At 40.2% G+C, this 26,172-nt stretch overlaps 3 protein-coding genes across 10 annotated transcripts in view; 2 read left to right on the top strand and 1 right to left on the bottom strand.

Moving 5' to 3' along the window:
- The window catches only part of acsl3b (acyl-CoA synthetase long chain family member 3b), a 15,748-nt gene extending 3,776 nt beyond the window's left edge, over window positions 1-11,972 (top strand). For 5 of the 6 annotated variants that reach the window (XM_036216158.1, XM_024273199.2, XM_024273201.2 and 2 more), the window contains 14 exons: window positions 641-1,104; window positions 3,688-3,865; window positions 3,937-4,046; window positions 4,160-4,298; window positions 6,499-6,649; window positions 6,787-6,910; window positions 7,011-7,082; window positions 7,175-7,314; window positions 8,381-8,553; window positions 8,625-8,699; window positions 8,776-8,967; window positions 9,051-9,165; window positions 9,368-9,525; window positions 9,604-9,761. In XM_036216158.1, the coding sequence (XP_036072051.1) occupies window positions 754-1,104; window positions 3,688-3,865; window positions 3,937-4,046; window positions 4,160-4,298; window positions 6,499-6,649; window positions 6,787-6,910; window positions 7,011-7,082; window positions 7,175-7,314; window positions 8,381-8,553; window positions 8,625-8,699; window positions 8,776-8,967; window positions 9,051-9,165; window positions 9,368-9,525; window positions 9,604-9,761 (2,136 nt within the window). In that variant the 5' untranslated portion in view covers window positions 641-753. Of the gene's footprint in view, window positions 1-640; window positions 1,105-3,687; window positions 3,866-3,936; window positions 4,047-4,159; window positions 4,299-6,498; window positions 6,650-6,786; window positions 6,911-7,010; window positions 7,083-7,174; window positions 7,315-8,380; window positions 8,554-8,624; window positions 8,700-8,775; window positions 8,968-9,050; window positions 9,166-9,367; window positions 9,526-9,603 lie in introns of all 6 variants that reach the window. The other variant, XM_024273202.2, reaches the window with a different exon arrangement.
- Window positions 11,973-21,288: 9,316 nt separating this feature from the next.
- On the top strand, window positions 21,289-24,356 carry scg2b (secretogranin II b). Of its 2 annotated transcripts, none has more exons than XM_024273205.2 (2): window positions 21,289-21,445; window positions 21,851-24,356. In XM_024273205.2, exon 2 carries the CDS (start codon window positions 21,868-21,870, stop codon window positions 23,659-23,661), a length of 1,794 nt encoding a protein of 597 aa, XP_024128973.1. In that variant the 5' UTR covers window positions 21,289-21,445; window positions 21,851-21,867; the 3' UTR covers window positions 23,662-24,356. The 2 variants fall into 2 exon arrangements, with proteins under 2 accessions (XP_024128973.1, XP_024128974.1); XM_024273206.2 differs by lacking the exon at window positions 21,289-21,445 and adding an exon at window positions 21,648-21,773.
- A 429-nt stretch (window positions 24,357-24,785) lies between these two features.
- ap1s3b (adaptor related protein complex 1 subunit sigma 3b) overlaps window positions 24,786-26,172 on the bottom strand; it is a 6,008-nt gene continuing 4,621 nt past the window's right edge. Inside the window, exons 5-6 of one of the 2 annotated variants that reach the window (XM_024273209.2) lie at window positions 24,990-25,051; window positions 24,786-24,836 (exon numbers count right to left, since the gene is read on the bottom strand). In XM_024273209.2, coding sequence (XP_024128977.1) covers window positions 25,010-25,051 — 42 coding nt within the window. In that variant the 3' untranslated portion in view covers window positions 24,786-24,836; window positions 24,990-25,009. The remainder of the gene's footprint in view (window positions 24,837-24,989; window positions 25,052-26,172) is intronic. The other variant, XM_024273210.1, reaches the window with a different exon arrangement.

The following is a 26,172-nucleotide window of genomic DNA, read 5'->3' on the forward strand; positions in this document are numbered from 1 at the left end:
CTTTCTGGGCCACTCCTTGCTTGTCAGCTGCAGGATGAGCTGTTGCAGCCTGTTCTAACATGGTCTCTCTAACTGCACTGCAAATTCCAGACTGTCCTTAGCCAAACACTGCCAAAAGCTTAGCTCTAAGGAAGAAGATCAGAGTTGATCCCGTGGTTTTTGTTGTCTGGGAAAGCTGGATAGAGCAATAAGAAGGGCATCAGATAATCTGTCAGGTACAATAATAAATAACTCCAGAAAATTAAACAATTGCTGAGAAAGTTGTTTTAGTGGTCAGGAGTTAGGTCAAAGAAACAAAAGCTGGATTATTCTTTTGTACTGTGACCAAAAAAGCAGGAATCTGGTTTTTAAAAAAACTAAAATTCAATCTGTCAAACTGATAATACAACATGTACTGACTGAAAACAGATTAAATTAGCTTCAGAACAGAGTTATTCTATGTTTTTTTTCTACAAACTGTAAACTTCTGTTAAATTTGGATCTTTGTTGTCTTTTTTTGCTACAGGCAATGAAATGGAAATGTTTGTTTGTTTATTGGATTTATTTACCTGGAGGCATTAACATTTACTACTGCTTCATATTTCAAAATGCACCAATGTTACACAGTTGCTAAAAGTTCACCTATTTCTCTTGATTACAGGCCATTTTTTGATGCATAATAGAGCAACAACCTGCATTCTTTACTGTTGACAACAGTGAAACATTTCTGCAAAGAAAAGACTTTAGAGCTCGAGCCCAAAATCTACTTGAAAGATGAAGATGAAGGAGGACATCAACCCAGTGCTGCTACAAGTCTTCCGCTCTGTAGTCTGGGTCTACTCGGTTATCACCTTCCTCCCCTGGTACTTCTTCTCCGGGACTGGCACTAATTTGGAGCGAGCCCGACGAATCAAGGCACGTTCCGTAAGCGGACACCCAGCTGGACCTTACAGAGCCATCAACAGCCAAGAGAAGTTGGCCGCGTTGTTGGAACCCGGGGTGAACACCCTGGACAAGATGTTCGAATATGCGGCCAGGAGGTTTCCAATGAGAGACTGTCTGGGCACCAGGGAGGTGCTCAGTGAGGAAGATGAGCTCCAACCTAATGGGAAGGTGTTCAAAAAGGTAAGAGAAGTTGATTGTTTTACTTTGTTGATATATTAAATTCTGCTGTCTTTTGTATATTAGTGAGTTCTGTAAGACAGTGTTCCCCAACACAGCATACACAATTCCTGTTTTATTTAAAATCTGATTCTGAAGAAAGTTTTATTTCAGAAAACTATGAGATTTGACCCAATCTTGATGCATGTCAAGACTAGGGCTGCCACGATACATTGACTAATTGATGACTAATCGAATATTAAAATAGTCGACGACTGATTTAATAGTCGATTAGTCGTTACTTCATATTATATGGACTTGGAGTGTAGTAAAGTTGAAAGTTATAATGCCATTATGCTAGGTTTTTGGACTATTTTGGCATTTATTACGTTTTTTTAGGCTAATTTGGAGTTTAGCTAATATTTCAGCTATATGCTAGCTATTTTGGCTAATTTGGGATTTTTTTTCAGTTTTCTTTTTGGTTAATTTGAAGTTCAGCTAATATTTCAGATAGCTATTTTGGCTAATTTAGGCTTTTTTGTTTTTTAGGCTATTTTGAAGTTTAGCTAATTTTTGAGAATAAGCTAGCTATGTTGGCTAGCTTAGGCATTTTTTCAGTTTTTTTGGCTAATTTTGCATTTAACTAATATTTTAGCTGGCTACCAGCTTCAGCGTTTTGAACTATCAGCTTCAGCATTTTCAGCTATTAGCTTCAGTGATTTCAGCTATCAATTTCAGCATCTTCGGCTATCAGTGCTAGCATCCTCTGCAGCCAAATTCAGCTTACAGCATTCACACTAGCATTATTGCAGGTAATGCTATATATTTATTTTTAGCCAGTTTAAAGCTATTGATGGTTAAGATGTGTGCTATACATCCAGTTTGCACATGACCCGATAAGTCGACTAATCGGAAAAAATAATCGGTGATTAGTCGACTATTAAAATAATTGTTTGTGGCAGCACTAATCAAGAGAGTCGGTGATGCATTGAAAATACACTCACTATTTTCTTAAAGGGGCTGCACCTACCACTAAATTTAAACATCCGAGCTAGCAAAATGAACAACAACAAATATAAAAACGTATTTGGTAAGTTTCTTTTTGCAGAAAAGATCCAGTAAGGAGAAAGAAAAAGAGCGTTTAATTTTAAAGAAAAAAATAAATCTGCACTTAGCAGAGAAAGACTAGGAGTCTTTAGTCAAAATATGAATTTATTGTGACAGTTGTTCCTACACACCTTAATAATGCATAGTATTCAACAATCGACTGTTTAACGCAGGGGTGGGAAAAGTTTTAGACTTGTGGGCCACAAAGAGCTCTATAATTTGACAGAAGGGCTGGACCATAAATAAGTATGGAGTGTTTTTGTAATCCTGGTCTGTTAATTAGCTGTTAGCTAGAAATTGTAACAGTTTTTTTTCATCCTGTCCCTTTTAAATAAATAAATCCACCTCATAAGAGAAAGAAACAACTGAATTAAAACCAGGCTTTAATGTGATTGAAAATTACTTTAAAACAGTACTTTTTTAAGTTTGTATTTCAAAATTTGTGGTATTTTCTCTCATTTAAGAGCCAATTCCACCAATGGGTTGATGTTCTTCAGGAAAAAACCCAAACTTACAGAGATGGCGTGTTCATGACTTGAAAAACACACATGAACGTCAGAAAAAAAACAAATCTTTCAGCACCACATGAATGCAGAATAACTTTCAACACCAATAGATGAAGGTCAATGTATTTGTTATAAACCATATAGGACAATTATAGGAAAAATAAAACTTTATTTGGGATTAAATATATATAATTTATTCCAATTTGGCACGTCAGACTACATAGTTTGGGCAGTAGTTTTTCCACCCTTGATCTAACATTACTAACATTATGAGGATGCTGCTGATACAGTTGCTCAAATGGTGGATTCTCTTTTAGCATTTTACTTTAAAATGACCAGTTTTAGTGACCTTTTTTTTCTGTATTCTTCATTTGCACCTAAAAAGTCAGACGAGTTTGAAGTTGGCCTCCATTTTTTTTTAGCTTCCTCTTTGACAGTTATGGGTTAATGGAAAATCTAGATCATATTTTAATGCTTCCTTTATGAAATCTAATGTAAACATAAAGTTTAAAGCAGCTGGAGATATTTTACAGAGGATGAAGATAAACGTGACTATAAAAAAGTTAAGAGAAACTGGAAGCCTTTTACAGGTCAGTTGAGTCAGAGTTGATTTACCTCATCTGTCCTGCAGGTGGCAGTAATGGACAACAAAAGAATGAAAATAATCCTGTAGTGTTTTCAGCATTTTCTGACTGGTTTGGGAAATGTTATTTCTTGTCACACAAATTATGAAACATCGAGACTAATGGAAGCAATTCAGTTTTTTATTGTTTTTGTGATAAGTCTTTCTATAAGTCCTTTTGTAGTAATATGTTTTAAATCATACTATTACTCCCATTTCTCCTATTGCCTCTTGTTCCTTAAGAAGCTGATTGTTCTTTAGTCATCTGTGTTTCTTTTTAGCATCATTTATGGTTTTGAAAAATGTTCAGAAGTTTCATGAATAAGTAAATAAATCTCCTTTTCTCAGTTGTCATGTCTTTTATTCCTGCAGGTCATTTTAGGGAACTATAACTGGCTTTCATACGAAGAAGCTTACCTGACAGCGAAGTGCTTTGGCAGTGGTCTGGCCGCTCTGAATCAGCGACCTCACTGCAACATCGCCATCTTCTGCGAGACTCGAGCCGAGTGGCTCGTGGCAGCGCAAGCCTGTTTCATGTACAATTTTCCGCGTGAGTGTTTGAAGGACAAACTTGAAAATGTATTCTTTGTCGCGCTGTCTAATTTGGAATGAACTTCACAGTTGTGACGCTCTACGCCACCTTGGGGCTCAAGGCCATCGCTCACGGCCTCAACGAGACGGAGGTGACCCACATCATCACGAGTAAAGACCTGCTGCAGAGCCGACTCAAGGTACCAGTTTACCGTCTATTTTTATTATTTAGGTGCTGCTAAATGTGTTCAACCAATCATTTTCTTCTCTTTTGTTTTGTATTTTCCTGTTTGGATCCAACTTCCCATTCCAGGCCATTCTGTGTGATGTACCCCGGCTCCAGTACATTATTGTAGTGGACCCTAAACCCACAAGCTGGCCAGACATCCCCAGGAGCATCATGGTCTACAACATGGATGCTGTGAAGGAGATGGGATCCAAGCCAGAAAATAGTGAGTTTTTTTTTTTTTCTTTAATTTGATTGAAATGGTTTCTAATTCTGTCGGGGACATGGAGGGACACTGGTGGAGGTTTAAAACGAAGCCAGCACCCGGATGTTTAATTAGAGCGATGTGCTGTGGCTCAAAGGGGATCATCACCTGTCAATCATCGTCTCCCCTGATGATCAACTTTTTAATGAAAACAACAAAAAATAAACAACTTCCAAACATATTTGAAGCAGCTCAGTAGAAGTTTGTTCACACATGTTCTCGTTTAGCATTCATTATTACTGTTAGTTTCTATTTACCGACCAAAATAACAACTTAATCAATCATCGGGCTGGTTATAGGATGAAAATGTTTGCAGAAGAAAGTTTGTTTAGCTTTGACAAATAGAGATCCTGTTGAGGTTTCACTCTTAATCCATTCAAACAGCAATCTTTCATTTGAGCGTCTGCTTTCTTTTGCTATCTCGAGTCTCTAATTGGAAACATCTGCTAACGAACACAATGAGCTGCTATAATAGATTGTGTACATAAACAAACAGCACATTTTTACTCACTGTGAGTCAGATGTCGCTGTGATTTCCTGCTGCAGCTTAAGCAGACGTTTACATGTAAGTGATGCAGTTACAGTGTGTCTGTTAACTTTAAACTGCTGAAAGCAAAAATGGGATCAAATAAACTTCTGGTGCCATTTGTGATTTTTTTTTTTCATTCTTTTATTTAAAAGCAACGCTGTAACACTTTTTAGGCAGATTTTTAAAAATATAATGACTTAAAAATTGTGAAAAAGTTTGAGTTAAAATAGGAAATACAGGCACTAATTTATTTAGTGTTAAAACCATTTCAAACATTCAATAAAAAAGGCTTCACATATCAAATCTAATCATCTTTACATCTTTAAGTTTAAAGTTGACTTTTAAGTTTACATCTTTAAAGCATTCCAAGTGGTCTTTTTATTGTAATTGTGCCATTTTTAGGCAAAAATAAAAAAAAATGTAATTTTGTAGAACATAGTTTCTGCAGAAGTTCATCAAAATTAACTTCTGAGTTGTAACTGCTGGCGTAGAGTAAGCCTGCCCCTACTTCCCAACATCCTTCTGTTTACATGCTCTCCTTCTAGCTTACAGCCCCTCTCACCCCCAACTTAACATTACAAGTGCAAAAAAATGGCGAGCAATATTGGAGCTATCCAGATGTAGATTTTTAAGGCAGATGCCAGGACAACAAAGACTTACATGGATTTATTTGTCTGTAAGCGGATACATCAGAATTAGGGCTGTAACGGGATACTCTCGATCCACTTGCGAAAACTTATGAATATTCATGACGTCCAAGATCGCTGATTCGCCATCTTTATAACTATAGTAGATTGTAGTAAAATTTTATCTTGGGACGTTGTAATTTTTGCTCTGAAATGCAGAATAATGTTGGAGTTTAAGTTTATGAACTAAACAAAGGCAAAGTAAACAAATTTTCGTGTCAGTGAAACTTCCTGTTTTCAAAGTAAAACTAGCAAGAGTTTTTTTCCAATAAAAAAATGAGACTTAATTAGCCTTTACACCAGAGCTCTAGCTCCAATGTTTACATTCTGTTGGTTATTGTAACTCTTCAACAGTTGACGCAATTAACGTAATTCCAGCAGATTCTGAAGCGGAGAAACGCAGCCTCGCGCTCTGTTTTGCAGCTCTGATATGGGCAGATGTAATCATTGATTTCTGATTCTGTCATGGAAAAAAAGCAACTTTTTATACCAGCTTTGCCCCAAAATATAATGCTTAGAAGATAAAGTGATGTTTCTGTCACTCCAGAAGGGTGACAATAAAAGGTTAAAGTGACAAACACCATTTCTGTCTATCTAAATCTTTGTGTTTTTATCTGTTTTGTTGATCTTGATCTCCTGTTCTTAATAAAAGTATAAATGATCGTGATTTCATATATATAAGTTTAATTCTCATACATCCAGTAAAAAGACAAACACAGCAACAAACATATTCAAAAGTAAGAATCTTAATTTGATTTGTGAATCTAATCGACACCTGAGTCACAATCCACAATCAGAATGGAGCAGAGCAGCGAGTTCACCACAATTTGAATAAAAAATGCTCAGAAATGTAATTTTAAGCTTAATTTTCTTTCTTAATATTCATCTTCTATCATGAGAAAAATGCAATTTCATCAGAATGAATCTCTAATGAAAAACTTTGCAGTCGCAGCGGACCGCAGACACCCTCAGCCTTCGGACATCGCTGTCATCATGTACACCAGCGGCTCCACGGGCCTCCCCAAAGGTGTCATGATCTCCCATGGCAACCTGATTGCTGGCATCACAGGCATGGCTGAGCGGATCCCAAATCTCAAGTACGGGGATTTCCGTTTGTGCTGACCCTTCAGCATTTCCAAATCCACTTCACTTTGATTCCTCAGTCATTTATAAACACTGTGTTTATTTAAAAGGTTCGTGTTAATAATGAATGTCTAAATTGATGTGCCGCCAGTGAGACAGACACCTACATCGGCTACCTACCACTGGCCCATGTTTTGGAGCTCAGCGCAGAGCTGGTTTCCATTTCTCACGGCTGTCGTATCGGTTATTCATCCCCTCACACTCTGGCTGATCAGGTGAGTGCAGAGTCAGATTTTTGCAATTCATTCTAGGATGTTTTGGCTTCGTTCCTCGCTTTGTGTGATGCTAAATGAATACATTTTGTTTTTGTTTCAGTCCACCAAGATTAAGAAAGGCAGCAAAGGGGATGCTAGTGTCCTGAAGCCCACTCTCATGGCTTCTGTACCAGTAAGTGTGTTAATACGCCCGGTTCATCGGTATTCCCGTTCGTTTTTTTACATTCCTGCCTCCAATTTCATGTGTCCAATGTTCTCCTGCAGGAGATTATGGATCGAATTTACAAAAATGTAATGACCAAAGTGGAGGAAATGAGCAAACTCCAAAAGACGCTCTTTGTGTTGGCTTACAACTACAAGATGGAGCAGATATCCAAAGGTTACAGTACGCCTCTCTGTGACAGGTGATACGCACTGTGTTACACAAGTCAACAAAGGGTAACCAAGCACTAAATCAACTTTTTTTGGCTGTTGGCCTCTATGAATAAAGCTTTAAAAGTGCTGTCTGTTCATTGTTGACAAATTTTTGACAAATTGAAATAACCTTAATGAAAAAATAGTCAATAACTGCCTGTATGCTGCCCCTACAGGTTGATACCAGGTATTACAGTTGAATTATTTGATTGGTCGGCAGGTGGAAGTCCCAGAAGTTTGACATCTTCATGCTCAGTATAAAAGCCCCGCCCATCTTTTAATTCTGTAACGTTGGTCGTTAGCTTTAGCATGGCTTGTAGCTATGTGTATTGCCTTCAGTTGTAAAAAAATCTACTGACTTGCATAACTTTCCAGTGGACTTGGAAGTTAGGGAACAGAGGTTGAGTGCAATCGGTATTATATTCAGCAAACTCCCTCCTGGTAATGGATTTAATGAACATTTAACTCTGGATTGTTTGTTTAAAATGTTAGCCTTTATGATTCTAGCAACATTTTACCACTCTGACTCTGGTCCCCTTTGGACCTGCAAACCCTCAGCTGTGCTGGCAGCCCAGCTGTCGGGCATTGTAAAAGCAGCGTTTCTAGCATTGATATATTTCACTGGATTGGCCCTTACCTGTTCGCTGCTATAAACAGAGATGTGCGCTCGCAGGCGCCATCATTATGCATTGAGTCGCGTCAATAGAACTAACCAGTTGTCACAAAACGTGGCTCGAATTAAAGCTTAGATAATGATTGATGATGTGGCTTATTTACATTTTTATCATCTTTAAAAACTAAGCTGTAAAGAGTGCAAGAACTTTGCCTTCTTGTGTTACAGCTACATAAAGCTAACCTGTCAATCATAGATCCAAGCCACACCTCCACCGCTCAGTCCGGCCCCCTTTTTGGCTTTTTTTCTGAGCCAAAAAGAAGTCAGCCTCCAACCACCCTGTTTGGTTACCCTTTAATCTCACATCTGAAATGTTTGTCCTGCATGCCATGTTGGGTACATTAACATCACCTCTAATCCTGATTGTGTTTGTGCTCTCTCAGTTTGGTTTTCAAACGCGTGCGCTCTCTGTTGGGAGGAAACACACGGGTGCTGCTTTCCGGCGGCGCCCCGCTGTCGGCTGCCACGCAGCGCTTCATGAACATCTGCATGTGCTGCCCTGTGGGGCAGGGCTACGGCCTGACGGAGACCTGTGGAGCTGGCACCATTAGCGAGAGTAAGCCAGACCAAAACGTTTATTTATGTTTATTTTTAAAGCGGATTTTCTGACACTTATTTATTTTAAAGTTTGGGACTACAACACTGGACGAGTTGGCGCTCCCCTGGTTTGCTCAGAAATCACCCTGAAGGACTGGGAAGAGGGTCAGTGGAATTCTTATGAGTAAAGAACACAGCGATCCGTTAGAGGAGTTAATAATTGATGGATCTGCTCCTGTAGGGGGTTACTACAGCACAGACAAACCCAACCCAAGAGGAGAGATTTTGATCGGCGGGCCAAACGTTGCAATGGGTTACTACAAATACGACGGCAAGAACCAAGGAGACTTCTTTGTGGATGCAAACGGGCAGAGGTGGTTCTGCACTGGAGACATTGGAGAATTCCATCCGGACGGATGCCTCAAAATCATCGGTAGGAAATTCTCCAAGAGGAGACTGAAAGTTTGCAAGTGTAGAAAACCGTCAGGGTTTTTATCTTCTTTTTTCTTTCTGCAGATCGCAAGAAAGACCTTGTAAAACTGCAGGCGGGTGAATATGTTTCCCTCGGAAAGGTGGAGGCTGTTCTGAAGAATTGTCCACTGATTGACAACATCTGTGCCTACGCCAACAGGTTTGTCACCGCACCAATGGCCACGCCCATGTAGAGGAGATTTTGGAAACACAGGCTTCAAATAAACATTAAATTTGGCTTTTTTAGACATTTAGGTTGTTGGATTTTAGTTAAAAATGTCATAATCATAATTAAAACACCTCTGGGATTTTTTTTTTTTTTTACTTTAAAGATTAAAAAATCAAATCTTCATATTTTGCAGTGACCAATCGTATGTGATTAGCTTCGTGGTGCCTAACCACAAGCAGCTGATGGCGGTGGCGGAACAAATGCAAATAAAAGGCACATGGGAGGATCTGTGCAACAATCCACAGATGGAGAAAGAGGTTCTCCGCATCATCACTGAGGCTGCCATCACAGGTAGAGAGAAACTCCTGACAGTCTTTCCTCCAGCATTACCGTCTCTGTCAGGCTGACATCCTGCTGTCTTCCAACTAGGCAAACTGGAGCGATTTGAGATTCCCAAGAAGATCCGTCTGAGTGCCGAAGCCTGGACACCAGAGACCGGTTTGGTCACCGACGCTTTCAAACTTAAGCGGAAGGAGCTGAAAACACACTATCAGGAAGACATAGAGAGAATGTATGGGGGGAAATAGTAAACGAGAAGCACATTCAACTTGAGCATGTAAACAAAAAGCTCAATCCAAACTGAACTTTCCTGAGAGGACTTGTATGTTAGTTACAGGTAAAACATTATCAGTAGAAACTCCTGTTCCTCATCTCCTCTGTAACCAGCGACCATCCAAGCAGCAATCTGGAAGGCAGCTTCATGCTTTAGTTCAAGACCCAGAGGCAGGAAGGACCTTCACTAACAACTGAGCCAGTCATCCCGCTGTGACAAACTAACAATTCGGATGGATTTAGCCTTCTGAGGACCAAAGCGGCTCCTGACGTTGGAGCTTCTGTTCTTCCTCGTCAGAGTTCTTTCTCCCTGTAAAGCTCGGCTGTGGACGCGAGGAGCAGACGCTCGGCAGGGATGTTGGTAGCATTAGCCTCCTGCTCAGAAGTGACTTTCAGGTTCTGCAGGGATCTTGATTGTGTCTCTCCTTTTTTTTTAATATATATATATATATATCTGCGTTGAAATGTTTCACTCATGTTGGGTTCGTCAGCTTTGGAACCCATTTTTGAAGATTTCTCTGTTGCGAAGCCATGAGAGATTGAGGTTCTGAGCTTCATTTTTTTTACCATTTTTGAAACTAGTTTGTTTTTCTTCTTTTTGTATGCTTTTATATTTCTTTCTGGTCATGCTAATTGTGCTTTGTTTACATTTTTTTTTAAAATGCTGTCTTTCTTTTCTTATGTTCCAAATTTGCTCATTTGAGTTCATGTTTACTGACTTGATTCTCTTAACTCCACATCCTGCAGCGGACGGTAAACAGGTTTTATTGACTGAACATTGTTCCATCAGTGACTTGTAAAAGCCCAGGTATGTATTCCTCCATGTATGACCAATGAACTACATAAATGTCTTTAAGGGAACTTGGTTTACTGTAGTAAAATAGCTACAATAGTCTGTATTTCTTCCAGGAACTTAAGGAGGCAGATGTTATTCTATTTACTATAGATCTAGTTACTGTTGCTTTGATCCTTTTATTTTTACAGATATGAAATAAAAATAAAACTGAATGTGCAATATTTATACTAAGTGTAGGAAATTGCAGCCGACAGTTCCGCTGTGGTGTGTTCATATTTAAGCCTCTTGCTTGTATTAAGTAGTGGCTTTGTAGAAAAGGTAAATAGACACTGATGAGGATATTTTACAATAAAAAACGTGAGGTAAGAAGCATTTTTTTGCATGATGAAAAGCGTGCGACTGTGTACCAAAGCACCTGTACTGAAGAGAAAACTGCACTTGAGCAAGTGAAGAAATAGTTATGGATGATAGAGAAAAAAAAAGAAATCACCTCACTGATTGCAACTAACGTGTCTGTATATTTCAAACAATTTTTTTGTGTATAACACTGTATGTGCAATGTATATAAAGGAATCTTATCACCTGCTAGTTATTTGAACTCCTGTAAAAATCATGCGTTGATGGAAGAAGGTTTTCAAAGTTGTGATATTTATTGACTGGCAGCACAAGGAGAAACTTTTGTTTTTTCTTCGTTGAAATAAATGCTTGTTTTGAGGCGGACATCTTTTTTCCGTCATCTTTTCTCAAAACAAAATGACTAAAGGTACTTTTAATAACCCTTTAACACCTAAAAACACAAAATCTTTAACATACTGTAACTTTTCAACCATTAAATGATAATTCCAGTAGATTCTGAAGGAGAATTGTGGCATTTTTCAGCCAGCTAGCTAATGAGCTAGCCAGCTAGCTAGCTCATTAGCTAGCTGGCTAGCTAAAACCACTTTTCTCTTTTAGAATTATTGGTTAACGGTTGAAAATTTACAGTAAATCAAAGAACATAAACAGCTGCTAGCTTTAGTTTACTAACATTTAATCATTTAAAATCTTGACATTTTAGAGATTTTTTTTTTTTGGTTTTCGTTTGCCTGTTCGTAGGCGGCTAGTGGCCTTCTAACCCACAAGCTTCTGTCGGAGCTCTTAACACTCCAATGAGAGCTGCCATTTTTTCATTCCTTTTTTCTGTAAATAGGTTAGCTCTTTCTGTACACCTCCTTTAAACATATTTAAGAATGTCTTCTTTTGATTTTTTACTTTTTGTGTGAAATAGGAAGCTGGGAGGGGCTTCTTTTGTTTTGTGTGTGGTGACATACCACTTTATTTATCTGTGATTTGGCCTTGGATCATATGTAATGCAAATTAAAAGATAATAATAAATTAAAAAAATAACAAAGATTGTGCTGTTTGTTTTGTGCACATTTTGATCTGTGGGGTTCAACGTTCAGCAGCTTGATTGGAGTCATCCTGAAACTATAGTTTCTATGGCAACGAAGGCCAGCGAGGCTGTGCGTGTCTGAGCGCACGGGGGCTCTTCGACGCAAGCAGAACATGCAGTTCTGGATGTCAGGGTGTGTAAACAATGCATTTTCTCCTTAAGGATATTTAAAGAAATATCATTTCGTGACATAATTATCATTGTTGACACAGAAACTGATGCTCTACAATCTGGATTCCCCTTTTTTTGGCCCAAATCTTCTGATAAATCCATATTTGATAACAAAACTGAAAATGTGTCAATTGATTAAAAAGCTTTGATTTTAATCAGAACATAAAGGCTATTTTTCCTCAATAGATTTCTTGAGGAAATCTAGAGTAACGCCTCCTTCTCCTCCATTAAAGCCCTATGGGATGAGTGAGTGAGTCACTCCCCTCATAACACTCCCTTCATTAGTCCACTGATTCTGACGCACACAAACACCAGATCTGCCACAGACACCATCACCTAGCAGCAAGACGCTTGTTCACCGCCAGTTAGCTTCGTTTGTATTCATTCTCCCCTCATTGATTGCTGGTACCTCCATTCAAACTTCACTTCCTTCCTTTCCCTTGACCACCTTTTTCTCTCTGCTCATGAGTCAGAAGTGCGTAAAAACTTTTTTTTTCCATCTCTGTGCGCACACAGTTTTTTCTTCTATGAGCCAACGCCATTTTGGCGTTTGCTCAAGGATGAGTGGAAGCTGGGCTGCTGCTGCTGCTTCATAACAACCCTGCAAAAGGTAGTGGGCGGTGTGTCCACAAGAAGTTCCGAATAATTCGATCTGAGTCTGAAAGACGGCGTTACAGCCAAGACAGGGATTCAGATAAGTAAGACATGCGAGGAACATTAGGCAACAGAAGCTAAAAGGATTAAAGGTTTTGGAGCTCAGGGTGGATCAGGAGAGGCGCATACAGAAAATCTTTTGTCTGAAAAATTCCTATAAATGAGCTTTTTCCTTTCAGCTTTAAACTTGTGTGTTTTGCACAATTACAAACCCATAAGATAAAAAAGGAACAGCTCCAAAACAAAACCTTAAATTAAAGAAAATATAGTGCAGCCAGATGTTTAAAAACATGCAAAATGAAATAAATGAAGCACTAGTTACTATTTTAAATATTTTTGGTAGTTTTAATCAATTCTTTTTGTCATGTTTGCTCATAATTTGGGTCAAAACATTCCTCACGCTCTCTAGTGATTTGAGCCGTTGATTCTGCACAGTTATATTAACTTAAAGTTAACCAGCTCAGTGGTCTTGTGGAAGAGTGTCCCCCCTAAGACTGGAAGGCCGTGAGTTCAAATCCTGGCTGAGTCATACCAAAGACTATAAATGTAACATAGTGCTTCCCTGCTTGACACTTCACATTAAAGCAGGGCTGGCCCTGGGTATAGGCAACCTAGGCGGCCGCCTTGGACATGATCTGCTTTTACAGTTTAACACACCACTCATTTTGTGTAAAAATTAAAAAAGGTTGGATTTGGGGGTTAAACCTCCAAATGGTTCCCAAGCACAGCTGTGTCTGCAGCTCACCACTCCCACAGGGGATTGGTCAAATTTAGAAAACAAATTTCACACACCTTGATGCGTGACAACTAATGGGACTTTATATTTAAAAAACACACACACACAGATGGTGTCATGCTAGAATTTTTTTCCTTTTTTCCTTCCAACCTCCTGCTGTTTTCATCAAAATTTTAGATGTTTTTTTTCTTGTTTCCAAAATAAAACTCATTTTACTTTGAAAATATCTGACTTTTACTGTTTTAGAGAAGCATTTTGTTGCACATTCTTTTCTATATTTTGTATAAAGCCACTGTTTTCTAAAACTTTTTAATTAGGCAAATGAGTTGTTTCACTTTTCGCCACATCCCCCTTTGATCTCCAGTAAATGTGATGTTCTCTCCGCTTTGCATCGGTCCCCCCAATCTTTTTTCTCTCCCTCCTGCTGGTTTTGTTTTTCGAGGCGGTGACGTGTCAGAACCGACCTTGGGCCGCACCACGCCAGGCGCTGGCACTGCCTTTTCTCAGCGTGAGTCTATCATGATACAAGGGCCAAGTTAGGGACGGGAAAATGTGTGATGTCTGGTAATGAGCTGGAGCAGAGGAGTAAGGCAGAGGAGGGTGAGGAAGGAAGGGAGGGAAGGAGAGGCAACTGATACGTCTGGGCGATGACTCACCGATGTGGGGTATTTATAGCATCGGTGAGGGGAAAGGGGGGGGCGATGTCACACGGTTGATGGAGTGGTAAAGGAAAAGATGAGGAGATAAAAGTGGCAAAAAAAATAAGGGGAGGGGGCACGGGTAAAAAGATAAATAGAGATGTAAAACACTGAAAAGATGAGTAAAAAAAGCTGTTTATTAAAATGTTTAAGTCTTGTTTTCCTTGTTGCACAAATGCCGATCTGTGGATGTGGCACAAAACAACAAGTATCCAAACATCCACACATATTTACTGACTCATTTAGGGAAAACGTGCCTCTCATTCAAACACCTACACTCTGTAGAAGAGAAAAGAAAAACATGTTGCGCTTCATTAAATGTGAAAACATCTAAAAACAAGCTTGAACATCCTTCACTAAGATTTGTATTTTTTTCCCTTTTTGCAGTTTTTGGCTCCACATCATGAGCACATCTGGCTGCTCCAGACTTCTCCTTCCATCTTCATCAATAAACACTTCTTGCCTTGGCTGGGAGTGACGTCAGCCAGTGCGTCAAGCTGCATCCCTTAACCATGCACTATGATGCAGTCTGTGCATGTGTGCTCCGACACACACACACTTTCGCAGCATCAATTCATAGAGAAAGATTTCGGAGCATTAATACGCAATAAAAGGCCAGGAGGTGAACGGCTCTTTTAATGAATATAAAGAGCTTTGGTTTGCTGGGGGGTGTGTGGCGGCAAGGGGAAAAAATCAAAAGAGATAAAAAAAAAATAAAATAAAATAAAATAAATAGGTGGGTGGTTGCAGAACAAAAACAATCTGTTTATTCTAACTGATGTTCAAATGAGTTCCAGAGCAGTGATGAAAACTAAACTCCGCTACGTGTCTTCCGTGGGTGTGTTGGGGATTTGTGGTCATTACTCCGAGGACCTTCATTAGCAAGAAGCCGATTCTTGATTTTAATCATGAAGCTCCACTAAACAACAGAGATGAGGAGATTGATCTGGACGTAGAAAATTAATACACCGATTTATTACGGATGACAAATGGACAGCATATGATTAATGTACGAAATGGACTTGTTGCAGGATTTTTCATGCCTATAATAAAGTTCTCTTAATGGACATTACATCACAAAAAGTGAGTAAATTAAAAGCAGCCATCTGACTGTGGAAGTAGGCAAATGAAGGCAGAAATATCAGAATCAATCAGAAACATCTTTGTGGAAAATTGCATGTGACAGCCTTGGTGAGCCAGGGATAGAAAACTATAATTTATTTTGAAAAAAATGTTTATTTCATTATTGATGAATTCCAGTTGCTCCCAGAAGGATGAATCACTAATATAGTTTGTCCTAAATGGAGCCACTTTAGATTTGATTGCAAATATGAAGGAATATTAAGCAACATTTGAGGTTTGCTGTTTCAAACGACTACATTTTGCTTTCATTTTACCCTGTTATTACATTTCTCCGCTGCTTTGTCACTTGTTATGTTCTCTAAAAGTATCAAAGTCTAAATTTTAATAATAATTCACAGCATTTTCATTTGCTGACAGTCAAAAGAAGACTAAAATCAAATTCTAATTAGCTTTGTGATTCAACTTTTTTATATATTATTTTTTTTTTCATTATTTGATATAAAACACAAACTCATCAAGCACTGAATTCTAACAAATTCATTAAAGATAGGATATAGAAAAATAGGGATAAAAATACTTCTTTTCAAGAGGTGAAAAGGCAGAAATTCCTGCTCGGTTGCCGGAGAGAAATTGATTACGAGAACCAGCAATAATAGATGAAGCGATGTGGTCAGACAGAGAGAAAAACCTCCATCTATGGTGGAGGAACACAAAGATTTAATGACTTCATGAGCGGGAGGAGGTGAATCTGAAGCAGCGGAAACTCGATTCTCTGTAGACAACAAATTTCATGAGAAAAGAAAGACTTTAAAGTCGCCCTATGACTATTTCTTTATTTAAAAAAACATGTTCCCGATAGTGTTTTAATTATCATTATGAAGCTTTTAACTTAAATGCCTTAAAAAGCAATTTTTCATGTTGATCTGAAGTCTCTGTTTCCAAAATCTCCTCTGAGGGGGCGTGGCTTTTGGAGCTAAGCTGAGAAGCTCCGCCCCTGATTCTGAAACTATCTGCAACATTTTTATTGACAGCAATTTAAAAGTAAAAATACTCAGAAATGCAAAATGGAAATTATTTCTTATTACATTTTTTTCTCTTTCATAAGAAAAATGCCACACATACACGTAGAAAAAACTAAAAAAACAAACAAAAACAAACATGATTTTAATTAAAGTGGGACTTTAACTCCAATAATACAGTCAGAGAGGAGAATTGTTTCCAGCACAAACTGAAATGTGAGGAATATGATCAGAAATCCTAGAAACAATGAGTAAAACTGCAATTGAACTATTTACTGGAACGATGCTGCACGTTGGGTCATTAAAAGTTTTGAAAATCAAACCGCAGAAATCTTTCATTTCTATCAGAAAGCTCATAACAGCAATTTTAGGGATGATTAGTGAGCTCTTTGAACTTCCAGAAAATCACATTTGAGCCCTAAAGTAATTAACTGATTAGCGTCTTCATCAATCCAAGATGTGCGTCTCGTTTTGGAAATATTTGGAAATGTGGACTTATGACCGAACAAACATAAAAGGTGAGATTGTTGTGGAGGATTGCTGAAGATCAAAGCTGCCCACATGCTCAAATAAAAGCACAACTCACAGTAAAGTATTGAAAAAAAGAAAATAAAAGAGATTTTCCTTCAAACAGATTGAGCCTCCAAAATATTAGCAAAAACTTTAACAAGTAGCTGAAATGATCATGATTGCAATTATCACATAAATAAAAAATGTATGTCCTTGATGTGACGAAAAAAAAAAAAAAAAAGAAGCAACTGCTTATTAAACCCCAGGAGAACTAATCAAATGTTTTCATGTTGAACTAAGAGGAAATATGATTAAAAACCTCAAATAGCTTTCTCCAAACTGCAGAGAAAATGTAAAAAAAAAAAAGTGAGGGAGGTGTTGCTGCAGAGGCAAGTCTCATTAATGCGGATTAATGATCCTCTTGCATGTCTGTGGCATAATGTGCCCTTTCCCAAAAAGCCAGTAGAAAAACTCCACCTCCATTTATTTTAGGTCACTTTTTTAAAAATCTCTCCTCTTTTTTCCCCCCTTCTGTCCTCATGGCTCAGACAACATATTGAGGCTTTAATTACCCTTATGTCTGCCCCTGAACCACCTGCCTCCACAAGACAAGGAGCGTGCATTAGTCACAGTAATTGGCACAATGGGAGAGATGATCTGGATGGCTACTAGAGAATAAAAATGTAATGAATGCGGGCCGCCAGGAAAGTGGTCAGTTTGAGAAGCAAAAAAAAGGTCTAATGAAGGAGACAAGGATGCTGACCAGAGAGAAGATTGGAAGTTGAATATAGATGAAAGGTGGTGAGGTAGCATCACCATGGAGACACCGGTTCAAAAGAAAGTGAGCCTTGACAACGGGCGGGCCCCACGCTTCACTATCCCCGCCTCATGATGTGGAAATGCGAGGGTGATGGAGACGAAAACAAACAAAACAATCGAAAGGCGGCAGCTCCTTCTCTCTCTCTCTTTTTTTTTTTTTTGTCATAGCTTTAATAAAACGGCTCTATAAGAGTTTATATAACTGCAGAAGGAAAAAGGGAAAAGTCAGGGCTGAAACATGAATGTGTTTGCAAGTCTACAGATTCGGCTCTCGGATGAGTCATGGGTCCTTGAGCTGGTTTGGAAGTTTTAAAGCTCGAGCAGCAGCTTTGCAGCACATTGTGTGTATTTGTGTAAATATGTGCGTATTTGCAGCCGAGCGAGTGACACATGAGTGCCTCTGCTTGGATATCTTTTTCTCCCCCACCGCTTGTGGACTGACATGTTGGAAAACAGCAGGAGGACACACATAAAGATATTGTTACATTGTTAAATCTATTTGAATCAATAATTTAAAGCTGAACACACATTTTTTTTAAGAAAAAAAGCAGGAAGCAAATCTATTCCTGTAATTTGGAGCATAATTTTTTTAACCCTTTAACACCTTAAACACAAAATCTTTAAACTCCCCCTCCAATGAAAATCATAATCAGAAGCTGTTATATCAGACAGGGGTGGAGCTGCTTAGCTTGGCACCAAAAGCCACGCCCCCTCAGAGGAGATTTTGGAAACAGAGGCTTCAGATCAACATGAAAAATGGCTTTTTAAGACATTTAGGTATTGAGATTTTGGTTTTAAATGTCATAATCATAATTAAAACACTACTGGGAACTTTTTTTTCCAACAAAAAAAAAAATTATCATAGGGCGACTTTAACATGTAACGTGTAATTTTTCAACCCAACCTAATTCCGCAGATCTGCCAGAATTACGTTGATCGTGTTAACGGTTGAAAAGTTGCAGTAAATGAAAGAACATAAACACTGGAGCTCCAAGGTGAAAGGGTTAACATTATAACAAACATTATTTTTCAAACTTTTGTCCTTATTTGTGTGTATTTTTGCTCTGCTTCACCACTCAAAATCTCCCCCTGAAATAATAATGAATTAGATTATCCGTCTGACAGTACTATGCATGTTGCCCTTTAACGTCTGCAGAAACATCAGCTCCAGAAATAAAACCAGCTCTGAATTTATGTTGGCTTCTCTTAAAAAGCAGCACAGCTGTGAAAGTCTGCTTTCCTTTTTGAAATAAATAGAACGGCAAGTGTTAATTCAATTAATTTGCAGCATTACTGACTTTTTTTTCCTTTGTTGTCTGAACATTAAGGTGGGAGATTAGGATGTGAAGCAGGAAAGAACAAATTTGACAGTGACAATAAATTCAATTACTGCATTTTTCCTTCTTTCCAGCTGTAATTCTCATCAATAAAGAGTAGTGGAGTTCAAACGTTGGTGTTGTTTTAATGAGTTTGTTCAGAGTGATGCAGACGACGCATGACGAGCCCCGGAGAGAGGAATCAAAGATTCAGTCAGTGAGTCTCCCACCACCAACAGCAGTCTGCCGAGACTTGGATTTGGAGAAATCTGATCCATCAATCATCCCTGCGCCTAGAGGGTAACATAACAACAACAGAAAAAAAAGAAACACAGACAGACACCCACACATGTGTGACAACCAAAGAGACTTGACAGATGTGTAACAGATTCCCCCCTCTCATGATTGTGTGCCAGCTTTTATACTGGCATGTTTGAAGAAACGTCCTCATAAAATGTGCAGCAGCTCCCTATAGGATATATTTAGATTAAAAAGAAGCACTAATAGGACTTTTTTTTTGGAAAACAAATAATTTGCATCATTGCATGTTAGTCACTGAGGAGGAAGTGTACGGGGTACCATTTGTGACAAAAATGTGCTTTTGCGTTCACTATCTATGCCTTTGGTCCATTGTCTCTGTCTACTGAACAAGTTTATGGAACATTTGTTCATGTCTACATACTACTAAGCAATATATTTAGGAAGCAGAATGAAAAACTTAAAACAAGCAAGAGTAGCTTCATGAAAGTGGAACCGCTGTGTGAATGCGCGCCCCGCCCCCCTTACTGGGAGAGCACATGTGCAGGGATGCCAGCCATTTTTCTCATGGCTAACACTAGGGCCGGCTTTTCTAAACGGATATTGGCAATGTCCGAATTCCCACCTTAATCACATACTACTAAAACAACGGTTGCTAAAGACTTTTCTGACGACATGGGAAAAGGACAGGAGCTAACGATGCTAGCAACGGTTGCTAAGAATTTTTGCTGACGATATGGGTGAACGACGGGAGCTAACGACGCTAGCAACGGTTGCTTAGGATTTTTGCTGACGATATGGGTAAACAATGGAGCTAACGACGCTAGCAACGGTTGCTAAGGATTTTTGCTGACGACATGGGTAAACGATGGAGCTAACGACGCTAGCAACGGTTGCTAAGGATTTTTGCTGACGACATGGGTAAACGATGGAGCTAACGACACTAGCAACGGTTGCAAGGGACTTTTCTGATGACATGGGGAAATGACAGAAGTTAACAACACTAGCAACAGTTGCTAAGGACTTTTGTGACGACCAGATCAAAGGACAATAGCAAATACGAAGTTTTAAGCATAAAGCTGAAACATCACAAAGCAAATACAAAGCCATCATCAAAAAAAAACGTAGACACACATAAGATATTGCTGAGTATTACATAGACATAACTGTTTAATAAATCTGTTTATTAGACATATACAATGGACCAAAAGCATAGACAGTGAACGCAAAAACATACTTTTTGGCACAAATGGAACCCCATAGAGGTGTGCTCATTAGAATGGCGCCTAAACTATATATATATATATATATATATATATATTGCATCAGAGAAGTTGCTTTAAAAATACTTATTAGTCATATTTCTGCGTTAATCCCTGCCATTTTTTCTCTTTTTTTAATGGTGCTCCCCATAGATCAGAACCAAAGAAGAGTATTGAAGCTTTTGATCTCGCCATCATCTTCCTTAACGTTCATCCATGACCTTTAATCAGCTTGCTGGCTCGCCGTGGCCCCTCTATCTTGTCAACCTGCGGAATGCCGGGGCTTTGGCCCCCAGCCGGCAGGAGGGTGTTTATCACCATCTCTGTCAACGAGGCAGGGAGAGAGGAGGGGCTGAACTGCGACAGCAGAAGCTCTTCGGTGGTTTGAGCCTGTGAGTCATCGCTGGAGGGTTTAACTCTTTACGCACCGCCGTGCTGAAGTCTGTCCAACTGTTATTGTCGACCATAAACATATTTAAGTCATTTTTTAAAAAAATCTGCACATAAAACTTCAAGAGTGAATGGTGGAGCCACCCATTATATAATAAAAAAGAGGATAGGTTTAAAAAATGAAACAGATTTTCCCTAAAGATATAGAATCCATATTTTTTACCAAATTCTTGTCTTGTGGATCTTTCTAGAAAATATCTTCTTCAAAGCTAAAGGCAGTTCAGGGGGGGCTATTTTTAATACAAGAGGCTCCTTATGCGCCGCATTCTAAATCTGAATCATTTATATGGGATTTTTGGGGCCAGCTATTGCGTGTGCCGCGTGATGACGCGCAGGTCAGGTGTTGCCTCATATAACAAGGGGAGCTGTCCAAGTGCTGAAAACAGAAGAGAAGCAGCGCCGCTCGGGAGGAGATGCCCTACACCCTTTCTACTGTCTGAACTTTCTAACCAAAGGTAAAAAAAAACCAAACATATTTATCATGTTATTTCTAATTACATCATATATTATTAATAAAATCGGTTAGATGGCATGTTTTGCTTTGTCTCGCGGTGAAACGCTTCCTTCGTAATCAAGATGCGGTTTCAGAAATTAAAAAAAGCATAAGGATGTTATTGATTATATCTGCTGACATAAATCGGATGTAGAGGTTGCCCCTAGCAACGACGGGAGTGACTCATCCAGTGATGTCCATGAATCTCCTCACGCACAGCAGCATCATATCATTCAGTTGACGACGCGTAAAAACAAACCGGATCAAAACAGGCGCGCGCTGCCTCTCCAGTACGCCTCGATTTTAATCAGAAATCTGACTTTTGCTCTTTATTAGCGCTTAACGTGACTCGTTCTTGTTTTCACAGGTGATAACCTGCCTATAATGCTGCATTTCCACCACAAGTTGCCCGCGGGAGGAGCCGTGGTCCTGCTCGCCCTGCTCCTCCTCGGATGCGCCGTGGAGGCTGCGTCTCTGCCCCGCCACTACCGGCTCCGCGGCGGGGAGAGCGATGCGCAGCCAGCGTCCTTCGCGCCCAGCTCCGACATGATCAAAGCCCTGGAGTACATTGAAAACCTCAAGCAGCGAAACGGGGGTCGCGCTGAGCCCGTGGATTATGACGAGGTGGAGAAATTCAAAGTCCTGCTTCAGCTCGCCTCGCAGCAGGATGAAGGTCCCGGGGACCGCCAGCCTGCGCCCGACACGCAGAGACAGGACATTACAGCCGAGCAGCTGATGAAAGCCATGCTCAAGACCCTTCAGGACCAAGCTGGGAGGGACGTGAGGCTCAGCCCCGCTTCAGATGTCAGGAACGACCGGCGGCTGCACAGGCACCGCACCAAAGACATGGAGATGCCCGAGAGCGCACCTGCAGACTACAGTAACTTCCCCAGAGCTCACAAGAAGTACCCCCTGATGTTTGAAGACGAGGAGAATGCAGACGCCGCCAAGCGGACCACAGAGGACCTGGATGAGCAGTACACGCCCCAGAGCCTGGCAAATTTAAGGTCCATCTTCGAGGAGCTGGAGAGGATGCCCGGCCTCCAGAAGAGAAATGAGTTTGTGGACGATGGGGAGGAGGGGGATGATGCCTTCAGCCCAAGAAACCAGGCGTACGAGGATGTGGCCGGAGGAGAGGAGTGGGTCCCCGTGGAGGAGAGGGAAGAGACTGAGGAGATGGTGAACAGGAGCCACGAAGAAATGGAGAGAGCCCTGAATGACCAGGAGGAACCCGAAAGGGACGAGGTGGAACGCAGGGCCGGCCAAGACGATGCAGATGATGACACCAAACTCGTAGACTACTATCTACTGAAGGTCCTGGAGATGAGCGACCAGACGCAGAAGAGGGACCAAACCGGGGAGCAGAAGAAACGCCTGATCCGCCCCTCCATCGTGGACCCCCGGACGGTGAAGGAATTGTTGGAGCTGTCTCTGAAGCTCCATGTCCCTCCCCAGGATCTAATCGATATGCTGCTGACAGAAGAGCTCAGAAAGCTCCACCGTGACCCCCAAACTGCATCCCGCTACACCACCGGCCAAACCCCCAAGATCCGGTACTTCAGCCGCAGACTGCCCCTGAAGAGCAAACCTGCCTCTGACGACATGGACAGGGAGGATTTTCTCGACATCATTGGAGTGGAGACCATCAGTAACGAGTACCCCGTCGTGCAAAGACCCTTGAAGACTCCCGACAGGCTCCCAACGGCATCCAACCCTTCCACCAACGCCGGTCCCGTCAGGATCCCCCCTCCATCCGGGCGCAGGGAGAACCTCTTTCTGTCCGAGCTCAACAAGATGCCCCTGAAACGCCAGGCCGACGGAGCCGCTGCCGATGACGACGAGGACGACGGGGACGTGGAAGACGAGGTGACCACCTACCTTGCGGCTAAAATCCTCACCGAGTACCCCAACACCATCGCCAAGCGGGACACCCAGGCGCAGCTGAAGGGACAGTTCCCCTACGAGCTGTACGAGCGCGCCATGAAGGATTACATGGAGGGAGCGGAGGAGGAGAAAAGGCCGGTGGCCAAGAGGGAAACTGAGGTAGCCATGGAGGAGAACGTAGCCCCGACAGAGATGCAGGGGAAAGAGGAGGTCACCGCCAAAACCTCTCCTCCCCAAGTGGTCAACGAGGAAGAGGAGAAGGAGCACCGCGAAAAAAACGTGGCAGGGATGTAAGCTGCAACCCCCTGCAAGAAGAAGCATCATTATGAATATAGTATTTATAGTTTGGTGGATGTGATCTAGTTTACAGATTTCTATAGCTGGTAATAATGTCACCCTAACAAAGATTAACTATAGCAATCTTATAATAGAATTTTAAAAATGGAAGTCCCTACTTGCTGCAAGAACATTCTAGAGATATTTTATTGATACCACAGGAGATTAACATCATAACCCTGAGTGGATGTGAGTGCTCAGTATATAATCCCAAAAAGTAAATTACACTCTGACAAATTAAAGTTGTGTGACGTCGTTCGTTTTCACTTTATGGTGTTTGTAAAACAGCCCTATATTTTGAAATATAACCACGTGGTGTTTGAAAAAAAAGAAAAATATTTTTCCTGTGTTCAACTATCCAACGACATTTGTGAATATCCATGTAAATGCTGAACTACGACAGGGCCCTTATGAAGAAATGTAATGGCTCGTATTATATTCAGGGTCGGTGGATTTATTGTCAAACACAAATTATTATTATTATCTCCAGGGTCTAAATATCAGCCTGCCTTCTAACCCTTTCATACTGCAAAGCTCTGTATTGTTGGCCTAACAGTGGTTGTGCTCTATATTCTCATTTTTAAACCATTTTGTACATGTTCAACAATGTGTGATTGATGACAGATAAATAAAGCATCAGATGTATTATTTTTCTTCTTGCTGAGTGGTGTTGCCTTATTCATCTGGGTTACCTGGGTTACCGGAGATAATCCGCGCTAATCCCGGAAGAAAAAAAACTCGGAGCAGACAGTTTATCAAAATAAACACTTTAATCATTACTTAATAAATTGCACATTATAAAAAAAAATGCTCCAATACATTATGAAGATTAAAAAGTGGATGCAAACAAGTTTATTTTCTGTGAATGTTCTGAAGAAAATTCCAGAACTTTTTGGAATGAATTAATTGTTGACAGTATGTAACATATCATCCTAATATCTAAAATCCCCCATCATTTTAACCCCAAATCTTAAGTATTAAAAAACCCACTCAAAAAGTTTAGGCAGGCTGCAAAGGCACACAAAATGTTAGTTTTGAAAACAGTTAATTTATACTTTTTTGACACATCCATCCTTGATGAGTTTCCTTTTTTTTTTTTAAAAGGCGGGTTTGCTCATGTACTCTTCCAGAGTCTGAAAAACAGGCACACAGAACAAAAAAACAAACAAAAAAACATCACAATCAAAGAAAATGTTATTCACAGACACACATCTACACAGCGCCTGTTAACAATGCTTAGCACACCAACACACCAAAAGTTCACTAACACAAGCAGAGCCTCTAACCTGTCTGTCCATATTCAAGGTCATCCAAACAGCTCCACCTCATACCACTCACTGCTGTCATCCTGGAGCGATAATGGTCAGAATGAATGATAGACTAATCTAACGTTGGATCATGTTCAAAAGTGTTAGTCAGCCCTCCTCTGAAGCACAAGAACAACACACCCAGTGAAACTACCGTACCACACAGAGCTATGAGCCTAAAGAAGAGGGGGGGGGGGGAGCGGCAGCCAAACACTCAAGTTCACTCCGAATACCAGGAAAATAAAATCTGTCGCTCCCTCGCATTAATGCGTGAGGGAGAGAGGGATATGGAAAAGGCGCAAGCACAAATCTATAAAAGAGGGAGGGACAGCTAACAGCCTGTTAGCCATAAGGAAGACTAAAGGAAGGAGCACCATTACTTCAACTCACTAATGGACTACATCACACTCACACGATGAGCTTATGTCCTCATAGAATGATTATTGTTTAGTAAAACACCAAATACCCAATTTTAATTAGACTTTAAAGGGGCCATACCATGATTTTATTAAGCTTTTCAGAGTAAACTATCCATATTTATGATCATATATTACCTTCGGAACACCAAAAAACAAATTATTTATGAAATACGAGTTATTTTTGTGGACTGTTTGAATAACCGGAAGTAAAATGACTTGATCTCTGAGGCTCCGCCCTTCGCTCGTTGTCGGTTCTGCCCATTTTACAATGTCATCCTTGAGGCTGCCTGTCAATGAGCCTCCCCGAGCCTCCTCAGCAGAGCTGGCCCTGGATATAGGAGACCTAGGCGACCGCCTAGGACACCTTGATCTGCTGAAGGAGGTGCTAAATTGCAATGATTTTGTTTTTTTTGTTTGTTTTTTTACAGTTTGACACACCACTTACTGTAAAATGTATTAATTAAATTTAATAATTAAAAAGCATAAACCACCTTGATGGAGAGGAGGATAAGGAGGAGGAGGGGTGCGCGGTGTGGTCGCTGCTTCTTTAAAACTTTAAGGACAAAAGCAACAAAACAAGGCGTCAGGGACAGCTTTAAGGTCCAAAGAGGGAGGAAGAGGAGGAAATGAACTGACTCAAAGCAGAGGTTTATCCGTTTTATTTACATTCATTTTCTTTGAAATTTGCGCCAAATTTTGACCAAAAAACAATACTGATTTTTTGTTGTAAAAGAATAATTTAA

The sequence above is a fragment of the Oryzias melastigma genome, linkage group LG17 (genome assembly GCF_002922805.2).
Source record: "Oryzias melastigma strain HK-1 linkage group LG17, ASM292280v2, whole genome shotgun sequence".
Classification (NCBI taxonomy): Eukaryota; Metazoa; Chordata; class Actinopteri; order Beloniformes; family Adrianichthyidae; genus Oryzias; species Oryzias melastigma.

Excerpts from the sequence above, each read along its gene's own strand:
- scg2b (XM_024273205.2), top strand. The coding sequence starts at position 21,868 with ATGCTGCATTTCCACCACAAGTTGCCCGCGGGAGGAGCCGTGGTCCTG.